At 27.1% G+C, this 12,116-nt stretch overlaps 1 protein-coding gene across 1 annotated transcript in view; it reads left to right on the forward strand.

Moving 5' to 3' along the window:
* The first annotated feature begins 1,053 nt into the window (after positions 1-1,053).
* The window catches only part of LOC136081995 (uncharacterized), a 73,921-nt gene continuing 62,858 nt past the window's right edge, over positions 1,054-12,116 (forward strand). Inside the window, exon 1 of the mRNA XM_065800523.1 lies at positions 1,054-1,705. Within this exon, the coding sequence (XP_065656595.1) occupies positions 1,219-1,705 (487 nt within the window). The 5' untranslated portion in view covers positions 1,054-1,218. The remainder of the gene's footprint in view (positions 1,706-12,116) is intronic.

Raw genomic sequence — 12,116 nt, forward strand, 5'->3', positions numbered from 1 at the left:
TTATGTACTTTCTGTCTGTTATCAGCTTTAAAGCGAGCTTTCATATGCTCTAAAGTTACAACAGCTCGCTCTTAGAGGAAGTTGCTTTGTGAGCTGGATTCACAAATGCTATCTATAGTTTTACAACCTTTATTTTGCATTGTGTAAACTATTTTTACTTTTGTTGTACCAAATATATACTACTACAACACTACCTCTTTAATAAAAATTTTTATAAAAGCATTATGTAGACATTATTTCATCTATACGGAATATAAGTTATATGCACAGCTTAGCGCAATTACATTTTTTGCCGACAATAGACTGAAAAAAATGTTAAGAGTTAAAACATCTCTTTAAATATAAATATATATATATATATATATATATATAAATATATATAAATATATATATATATATATATATATATATATATATATATATATATATATATATATATATATATATATATATATATATATATATATATATACGTTGTTTTTTTGCAATGCCCATATATTAGTTTTATTTGTCTTAATACGAGCACAATTCAAAAGTATAAGCATACTTTTTTTTAGGTAGTATTTTCACTTTTTTTTTTACACAAATGCACACTTTTTAAATAAAAAGCACGACCCTTAAATGTAGTTAAAATGCAATTGCAATTTACTTTGCAATTTTGAATAATATTTTTGAGTTAAAGTAAAGCATAAGTTTGAGGTTATATGACTGAGTAAAACGTAAGTTTAGCAAAATACTTAACACATAGACAACAAAATATTAAACACTAGATTACTAACTATACACATCTTGAATTATTGGTTATGAATATTTTAAACCCTACACTAATACTTATAGTTATTATTTTGGCGCATGGCTAGTTTTGCTATTTTGTCGAAAATTGAAAACGTTTTTTTTAATTATACAAAGCCTAAACAAACATGGTGGCAATCTTATTCATGGACAATGTTTTGTTTAACAACAATTTGTTTCAACTTCAAAGTCGCGCCTAATCGAAAAACAATTAGAAACTGAGCCAAATCGAAATATAGTTGTCAGAGAGCCTTTTAAAAAAGGTTATTTGACAAAGAACCAGACTTGACTTAAAGTTTGATAAAATTAAACTTTCTAGATTGATAGCAAATTTGACAATACCAACACAGACGAAAAGGTTAAAGTACAAAACAGATACTAAGTACAGAATAGATATAAATCAATTTTAAATATACAAAACTTAGCATGGGCTTAGATAACTACGCATATGAAGAAGATCATAGGTTAAAATCTTGGGATAAAGGATTGCCCGTTTTTAATTCAGTGAAAGTTAATTCCGAATACGATATTAGGAAAGTTAATGATGTGCAAGAATCATCTCTTGATCACAATAGTATATGTGTTGTAACAAAACCATTTGCAGAAAACCCATATTGTGTTATGCCAGAAAAAGATAAAAATTATAACGAAAGTGCTCCTAAACGTGATTTAAAAACTTTATCTTGTAGAAAAACAAATTTTATGTATGAAACCACAGAAATTGAACCAAAAACAAAGTATCACACAAAACAAATTAAGGGATATTTCTCCGGGATTGAAGACAATTCAAAATGCACTTATTTAGTTTTTTCTGTACTTGTCGCAATCATTGCTATAACTTCTGCAGTAATGGTGTTCATGGTTATTTTTGGTATTATCAGTGTTCAGAAATGTAAAGAGTGCAATTTGTTTGGTAGTTTTTATATTTTCATTTTTTTAATTTTTGTTTTATTGTCAATTTTAGACGTTGGTATTATTCCTAGTCTAAAACACAAACTTATTATAGTGTTATTTACAACTTTTTTTAATTATTATTGTTGCTTTTTTATGTTTGTTTTTTTGTTACTATTATTTATAAGATTTACTTTCTTTTCCTTTTATGTTTTAACTTATGTTATTTATTTTCATTTTTATTTATTTTTTTATTTTTTTTTGCGGAAGGAGGAAGGGGGAGGGAGGGGAGAAGGTGTTTGTTTGAATATGTAAATTCATTATCATATATTTTAAAAAAATTCAAGATTAAATGACAATGATGGAACATTTGCAAGATTTAGGATTTCTTATTACATCAATAAAATTGATGCGTTTTAATACTTTTTATGACTTTTAAAACCCACTGACGTTATTGGTTTAAGCTTAAAATTAAAAAGAACAATTTTTAATATGACCTAACGAGCAAATTTCAAATTACTACCTAATAAGAAGCTGTAATGAAGGCCTTTACAATTACACATCTATCACATATGTACCACACTGATCGCAATTTAAAGAAGGCCCTTAAATTTAAGAATTTAAGAAAGGTCCTTACAATTGCACATTGATAATATATGTACCACACTCATCCCAATTTAACTTATATGATAAAGCGGTGATGAACTCTTAAACCTATTCATCTAGCATTTTTATAATGCCATCAAAAATTATTTAAAAAATTATCATATGAAATCCAAATGTAAATAAAAATTAAAAATGTCTAAAAATGGCAAAAAGTCACACAAAAAAAGTTTATTTTGTGTGACATCAAATTTAGACATTAAAAGTTAAAGAAAACTACTTTTTGGTAGAAAATCAACAATTATCAAGGTATATATTTTATTATACGGTATGCGAAAATAAAAAAATAATGACTATAAAGTTTTAAAACGAAAGACATCTTAATTGTAATCAATTTTCAAATCTCTAATAATGATTATGTTAAACTTTATCTTTAGAAAATAAAAATTCCTTTTGTTTTTTATGATTTACGAATTAAATATGTAATTTTAAAGACTTAATATAAACATATGTACTAGCCAATTAAAAGTTTTCCGTTGTTCCACGTTTAATTTTGGTTTAAACAAATAATTAACCTACATTTAAAATAACGCTAAAACAATTGTTTCACTTTCTTGCTCCTTAAAGAGATGTTTTAAACTGAGTAATGCATAGCTTTGTTAAATACAACAACCGCCACTCATTTTTTTGCAAAGAATAATAGATCTGCCGCGTGCTTAAAAAATCAAATACTTACATAGCGTGTTTTCTTGAAATACTCGCTTTTAGTTTAATCTAATGACATTTGATTATAAAGACTTTTAGCTTTTAATTAGAAATAAAAAGAAATTAAGTTCCCTTTAATTCAAGGAAAAGAATTATTAACTAACGTACCGTAACTACGGTACGTAATGGGGGTGACTATGAACGCTTTTTAAACATTTTTGCATCATTGAAGAAAACTGTTTGTCTAATCACTTCTTTTTTTTTTGTAGCAAAACATGATGCCTTTCAGCTTTCTGTAAAAATCGTAAGCCTTATCAACACTATGAAGTAAATACCTTTTTCTGGTTTTATCTGAGAATATACATAATTCCGAAACGGAGTAAAAATGAGCAGCTGATTTAAACACTACCTATCGTTTTTATATTCTAAATTATGACTATATTACAATAATACATTGGGGAAAATACTGTTAAAAATCAAACAGATTACGGAAAGTTTATTTTATTTAAAACTTTTTTTTTTAAATTCAGTTCATGTTAAAAAATTATCATACTACGTTTAAAACCTAGTTTTTTCAATATATCTACATGTATCACAGTATTTACAAATCTATCCTACGTAAAACAGTACATCAACTGTAATTATCCTTCTATTTACGGTTTCTTTACTACCAGGGTCTTTATATTTTCGTGGAAGACGTTTTATAATCTCTGTTTTGTCCATATGGTAGATCCCCGTTGCTCGAAATCCGCTAATCAAAGCTTCTGGGCGTTATTTGTTATTCAATTTATTTAGGTAGGTGTTCCTTTGGGATTGCTCTTTTGATACAACTTTCTACTCTCTAATTTAAAAGAATACTCCTCCACAACTGCTTTAATCCTCTGAATACAGCAACATCTAATGGTTGGCAGAGATTATCTGCATTGTTATAAACTTAATGTTATGTTGAATCGTGGCTTCAAAAACTTCAGAAGAAAAATGTGAACCAAGATTATCCCCAATAAACAATGCTGTTCCGGCTTTTTAATAGCAACAGACAAGTGTATTTCCATAAACCATCCAGTAAATGTTCTACTATCAAACCACCCAGTAAGAGTGATGTCATAAACAGTTTCAGGTGGCCCACCTTGAGTCCAACCCTGGTTAAGTTTCTTTGCTTTATAAACAACCACGGGCGGCAAAAACTCTCCTACAGCATTGCGAGAAAATATTAAATAGATCGACTGCTTTGAATATTCTTGTGTTTTTTTCCAACACGATTCCCATGACCACGACAAACAATAACGAATTTGGACTATGGATTATCTGTTATGTTGGTCTCATAATAGTTGTAGATATTTTCTGGAGATATATCCTTCATCTCTTGGTACAAATTATCAAAACACTTTAAGGGTATCTTTGTTTACCACGGCTTCGTTTACCTACTATGTTTTACATTGTCAGCAACCCTATTTATCAAACGAAGTCTCTTCATGAAAGTCTGAACCCAAGCTACTCTAGGCATATTATTTTTGAATCAAGAGTCATTTATCTTTACTTAATCACAACAAGATTTAAATAAAAGTCTTATGCCCAACGAATCAAATGGTACTCTTCAGTACGTCATATGAATAATTGTTTGAATAAAAATTTTTTTGGTTTTACAATCAAATCTGGTCAGTCTGCCAAGCTTTTTCGGAACATGATTCCCAAGCTTTATTTCTTTATGTAACGTTCCAAATGGAATATTGTACATTTTCGCAGCCTTCCTTATGGTAAATCCATGGTTTTTACTTTAATTACAGCTATTTCTAGGTTTTTTTCGTGTAACTTGTTTTATAACGTCGACTGTTTTCCTTTCTTTTGTAATTTCAAGGCATAGTTCCTAAAATTACCAAAGAAAAACCTATTTTGTATTAAAAAAATATCATTTTAAAATGAGCTTATAACCGGATACCAGCAAGCTATTTCTTAAATTATTAATTTGTAAAGACATTATGTACTTGAACGTGATGCGAACTAACTTTAATGACGTATAGATGGAGAGTTCTTAAGATATTCCTTGATAAGTGGATTTTTTTTTTCATATATATATTTTTGCCGTATAAAAATATAAATACAACCAATATTTCCAATATACAGATGGCTGGGGCATTTGTATATTGGAAATATACAGATACCCCGGCCTAGAAGAAGACACAATTTGTCTTTTCGCCAAGCCCCGAGATTGATTCCGTAAAAAATAAATAATTTCGTATAGAGTATATAAATGTTACCAATATATTTAAAATAAGACTTTATTTTTAAAAAGATAAAACAAAAACAAAAAGTTTCAGGGTCATAGTGAATTTTTTTTTTTTTAATTTTAAAATTTAAAAAAAATTTCTTTTAAAGTAATAAAATAATCAATAAAAAGTATAATAACAAAATCTTAGAAATGAATATTAAATAAATAATTATATAAAGAATAATATAGCATATAAAGAATAATATAGTATATAAAGAATAATATAGTATACAAAGAATAATATAGTATATAAAGAATAATATAGTATATAAAGAATAATATAGTATATAAAGAATAATATAGTATATAAAGAATAATATAGTATATAAAGAATAATATAGTATATAAAGAATAATATAGTATATAAAGAATAATATAGTATATAAAGAATAATACAGTATATAAAGAACAATATAGTATATAAAGAATAATATAGTATACAAAGAATAATATAGTATATAAAGAATAATATAGTATATAAAGAATAATATAGTATATAAAGAATAATATAGTATATAAAGAATAATATAGTATATAAAGAATAATATAGTATATAAAGAATAATATAGTATACAAAGAATAATATAGTATATAAAGAATAATATAGTATATAAAGAATAATATAGTATATAAAGAATAATATAGTATATAAAGAATAATATAGTATATAAAGAATAATATAGTATATAAAGAATAATACAGTATATAAAGAACAATATAGTATATAAAGAATAATATAGTATACAAAGAATAATATAGTATATAAAGAATAATATAGTATATAAAGAATAATATAGTATATAAAGAATAATATAGTATATAAAGAATAATATAGTATATAAAGAATAATATAGTATATAAAGAATAATATAGTATATAAAGAATAATATAGTATATAAAGAATAATATAGTATATAAAGAATAATATAGTATATAAAGAATAATATAGTATATAAAGAATAATATAGCATATAAAGAATAATATAGTATATAAAGAATAATATAGTATATAAAGAATAATATAGTATATAAAGAATAATATAGTATATAAAGAATAATATAAAGTTGCACAAAGTAAAACCTGCAATAAAATAAAAATAAGGTTTTTAACAACTTTTTTTTTAATTAATTAAGATTAAATACTAAAATTATTAATAAAACACAGAATTGAGAAGATATTGAACCTTTCTAATTAAAAAATATATATATATATTTACATGCATTTAAGCATGCTTCAACCAAAACCATAAAAGGGTTTAACCAACATGCTTTAACCAAAGCCATAAAAGAGTTATTTTCCCGATCCACGTAATATGCACTGTTTATATGCGATGGAGAAAAGGCGGGAAAGGATAATTTTGAGAGGAGCCGAAAATTATTTTTCACACGTTATATTTAAGGCAAGTGAGTAAAAAAATCTGAATGCGTTTCTTTACCATTTAGTAAAATTAGTACTAGTGTTCATTTTCAACCTACTGTTCATAGTCACCCCTGATCACGGTTCTTTTTTTTTTTTTTTTTTTTTATTCAAATTTTTTGTTCTTTAATCCTTACAAATTCGTAAAATATAATAGAATCTTAACAGAGTAAGTAAAATTAAAAATCTTAACATAACTTATTTTATTACATAGTTAATTACTTAACATAAAAAACATTTCATATTTAACTATTTTTTTTATAGTGCGTGTTCAAAGAGTTTTATGCGCGCAGACCTACTGAAATATAATACGGGTTACAGCTGTTTAAGTTCTCTAAAACGCGTATAAATGCGTATGTGCGCATTGTACGGATGTTTATTACACCCAATAAATTTTGGAGTTCCTTATTTGTATTTCTTGGCCCCTAAATAAAAAAAAATAGAAAACACTGTAAAAATAACCTATAGAAAACATCTCAAAATATCAAGAGAAGTAATTGTGAAAAGAATCCATTAAATAGGTCCAATAAAAGATAAAAACGATGAGCGATTATTCTGAAACTTTAAAATTTTCTAAATAAAAACTCTTAATTCAATCAAGAATCACAGTGGAACTGGATTATATATTATGGATTATATGACTTGGCTAGAGAAACTTTTGAACAACGAATAAATATACGGGAAGATGTTAGAAAACTTCAAAGCGAAGGTAAATAACCATTTTGAAATATAAAAAAATGTTTTACAAAATTTTTAAAAATAGCGTTGCATTTGTTTTCATTATGCCATCGCGTTTTTTCATCTCAAAGATTTTAATGTCTTCGAAACCGCTAATAATATTTTACAAAATTTGTACGACGCGTAAGTTTTACAAGGAAATAGTTTCCATTCGCATTATTTTGAAACAAAAGCAGTTCAAAACTGCTTCTGTTTCAAAATAGATGCGAAACTTTTTTCCTCTACTATTTATTTGTATCGAAAGTTATTTTTTAAACTTAAAACTTTAAAAAATAACTTTCGATACAAATAATTAGTAGAAGAATAAACAAAAAGTATTGTATACTGCAATACAAATAAATATTAGAAGAATAAACAAAAAATATTGTATACTGCAATACAAATAAACATTAGAAGAATAAGCAAATATCTTGACAATCTAACAGTTTATATTTGCATAACTTATTTATTGGTTGCATTAACTTATTTAGTAAGCTCTGCTTAAACATTCTGATGAATCTGTCAAACAGATTCAAAAATTCAAATTCCAAATTATAAACTTATTAATTTTGAACAAAAACAAACAAAAGAGTAGGAAGGATTGCTGCATATATCTAAAATGATCAGGCAGTTAAAATAAGAAGATACCCGGCACTGGTTCTGTCTTTATGATTGAGATATACCCAATAAAAAAATAAAAATATTATAGTTTTTATTTGTTAGGTCTCTCGAGGGTGAAATAAGAACCCACCCAAGCAACCCTACTTTTTTTCTATAGACAGCAATGTTGTCTATAGCAAAAAAGTAGGGTTTATAGTTTTATGCTTATAGTATAGTTTATATAAAAGTAGGTGGTTTATAGAAAAAAATTTTAATATGTTGTCACAACATATTGAGAAATTTATTTCTATAAACCTCCTTTAAAGCAAAAATCATCAAACAGATATATTAGATCGTTTTCTTTTATATTTTTTATTATATTAAGGTACAACAACAATTAACAACTCTAGAACTTGAATTTATGAAAGAAAAATCTATTTAAAATCTGAAGTCCTTCAGATTTTGAACAGAAAATCTGATAATTAGTCCTTCAGATTTTCTTTTCAAAATTTGAAGAACTCATTATTGGGAGTAGATTTGGGTAAAGTATACAAAGAATACAACTTTGGAATCACAAACTCTGCATATAATATAGAACTTTTCCCGTGTTTGAAATATTTAAATCTTTAAATATTACATGATCTGTCCCCGATAAATTGAAGTTAGCTCAAGTTGTAGCAGTATTAAAAAAGGGGATTCATTTACAGTTAATAACTACTGACTTATTTTAATTCTTAAATTTTTTTCAAAATTTTCAGAGCGAATAATTTACAATAAATTATATAAATATCAAAGTAACAATATCTTATATATGAAACAATACGGTTTCCAAAAGCAACACTCAACCAAACATGCAATTTTTAATCTTGTAAATAACATAAATGACTATTTTGGAAATAAAAAATTTGTACTTGCAATCTTTGTAGACTTATTTAAGGCGTTCGGCATTGTAGATTACACAACTCTACTTTAAAAGATCAAAAAATATGGAATAAAAAGTGTCGCCCGAAGCTGGTTCAAAAATTTTTTGCTCAACAGACAGCAATGCGTAATTGCTCAAAAAAAAAATATTTAAAGTTACTTAAAATATAATACGGTGTCCCCCAAGATTCCATTCTTGCGCCCCTCTTATTTCTAATATACATTAACGGTCTAACAAAAGCCTCAAGTAAATTGAATGTCATAATGTTTACAGATGATACTGATTTATTTTATATGTTCATATTTATTGCAGAACTTTTTGAAACTACAAACATTGAATTTGAAAAACTAAACAATTGGTTTAAATCTATTCAATTATCATTAAACACAGAAAAAACTAAATACAAATATCTTTTTCATTCTAAACAAAATAAAAAGAAAAGGAAAATAATGAAATTGAGAGAACCCAAGCAACAAAGTTTCTTGGCATACTTATCAATAAGAACATTTAATGGATAGTGCACATAAATTTGTTAAATTACATTCTATCAAAAAACATCGGTTTGCTATACAAAGCTAGTAATTTGCTGTCCCAAAAAAATTTAAAACTTCCTTATTTCTCTTTTCTACAAAGCTATTAAATATACACTATCGTTGCGAATTTATAATATTTATGTTAATGACATCATTTACAAACTGATTCTATAATTACATATTTCGGGTCTACGTAACTGGACGGCTTTGTTGGTCACTTTTTGCGATCATTGTGTCGCATAAACGAATAAAAATTTGTTCTATGTGGCTGGTGAGCCCTGACTTTTTCCAATGTACACCAAAAAGATAAAACGAACATCAGGTTATCCTGCTGGATGTGGTTGCAGCGCTCAATAACCTAATGATTACGCTGACTCTTACGCACTCTTTCATTTGGAAGCTCCACAGTGCACGTCTAATCAGCGCTGGCTGACTGTGTGCTTGGATCTAAAATCTCACTTCATATCACATTATTCCACACCAGTACGGGGTTGTCGCTCTTTTAGCTAAGATTAATGGCTTGTGGCCTACGGTGACTAATATGTGCATTTAATCAATTGAAATCCATTCTGAAGGTTTTACGTCTGGCTTTGATGTGCTAGCCCATAAACGCAAGAAGTGAGTGTGTTTAGCTTTCTATTCACCCAATTTGAAAGTGAAAGAAAACATAAAGAGATCTTAGTAGGCAACCAAACGAAGCATACTGCTTTTTTTGGTCACCTACAGACCTGTAAACAGGTGTGATGATGATTGTTCATAATCTCCTTTTTACTTTATCCTTGTATATTTTTGCAGATTTGTGTTATAATGTGTCAGTTAGACCGTATATTTGTGAATATTGAAGCATAATAGCGCAAACATTTTACACAAAAATACCACCCACCATACAATTAACTAACTAAAGAAAACAGACAGTTACCTAGGGTCCCAAAATGATAACGCTTTTTTAAATATGTATATATGTTTTGTGCTTTTCTGGGATTATATTTGTTCCCTGATAACCTATTTAGTTCAACGAGCGGTCATCTTATCCGCAAACTTATGGGTTTCCATGAAGCGAAAACTAAGCATTATCAACTTATATGCACTTAGTATGTAAGCTTTTGGCTTTTATAACTGACATAAGATGATCTTCTTACAAAAGAAGTAGTGAAGACTAGAATGCATGACGTGCAATAGGTGTTTTTACCTTATCTCTTGAAAAGAAATTCTATTGACCAGATTAAGAAAAAAGATAAATTTATTAATTTTTTGCCCAGAAATTTATATAATAAATATGAAACAACAGCTATACAATTATATATTAAATATCATCCGGTCATCCGAGCTGACCACCTGGTATCTGAAAGCTTATGAAGAAAGATTTTTGTATAATCTTGTAAAACCTTTTACCTAACCGGATTGCATTAAAGAATAGATAAATAGTTTGGATTTTACCAAATAAAAATCTTGACTTCAGCGTAAGATTTAACCACTCCAGCTAAATTTAGACTATAGACGCTATAAAGAGTATTCAGGGCTAACGGATTCTTCTGTAAAATTAGAGCTTCCGTTCCCATATAAATTCCAGCAATATTTAAACCGTTATCGTAACCTTGGTCAAAATATTTTTGCAAAGCAAGTCCTACTTTTGCTACTACATTACGTATTAGGTTGGCAATATCCACCCCCTTTTTTTTTCTCCCTGTCTTTATCTCAAAGAATAAGTTCTTTTACCTCCCAGCACTTTTTTTTTTGTTGAAACTGAAATAAAATAATGAATTGCATAAAGCAAAGAAAAAAGTGTTTTATTCTGTGTGTGACACATCCAGCGTCTTATCAGTTGTAACCGTAAAGTATCCTGCTTTTCCAACATTCTTTAAAAGAGCACACTGCACCAATGAAGAATACTCATATATGAAGACACTTTGAAGTAATGGACCTGCATCCGATCTCTTTATTTTTGGCAGCAAGAAACGCATTCCAGATGATTTTATTTTCAATGTTTTGCTATTATCTAAATTATCTTTGATCTCTAAAAATTATTTGAAATTATTTCCAGAGAAAAATTGCCAATTTTTCAAGAAAATTGCCATTTACTTGCCCTCCTAGTGCAGAAGTTTAGACTGTTGCAATAATAATACAAGAAACGGTAAAAGTGCATTGTTTAAATAATAAAAAATATCAATCAAATAAAAAAAAAAAAGTTTATCTCTAAACGCAAGGTTATTTCATGAGAGAAACGATGTTGCATCTAAAACCTCTGACTTTAAAATTTATTTGATTACCAAATCAATCCCAATATCATCGGTAAGAGTTGCTAATAAAGCTTTCGAGGTAAAGACTTTGGTGGACAGAACTGTTATGATGTGTTTTGATTCGATCACTTGGTTTCTTTCATTTGTCTTTGATTCCGTATTTCCAAAAAAAAAAACATCGATCAAATAAAATGTTCATAGAAGTGAACTTATTGTTTGATTTTTAATTTGCATGTTTTGTAAACGGAAAATTAATAATATTCTTCTTTTTAAATAAATCTGTTATTTATATTTGTTCTGAACATCTGATTGTTTTTCTTTGTTTTTTATTAGTTATCCTATTTTATAAAAAGATTTTTCAATAAAAATGTTTCATATTTTTGTGTGGGGTTTTATTTCTCAGTCTAGTTCAAGCACAAAATATTAATCTCTG

This window comes from Hydra vulgaris, chromosome 06, assembly GCF_038396675.1.
Source record: "Hydra vulgaris chromosome 06, alternate assembly HydraT2T_AEP".
NCBI lineage: Eukaryota > Metazoa > Cnidaria > Hydrozoa > Anthoathecata > Hydridae > Hydra > Hydra vulgaris.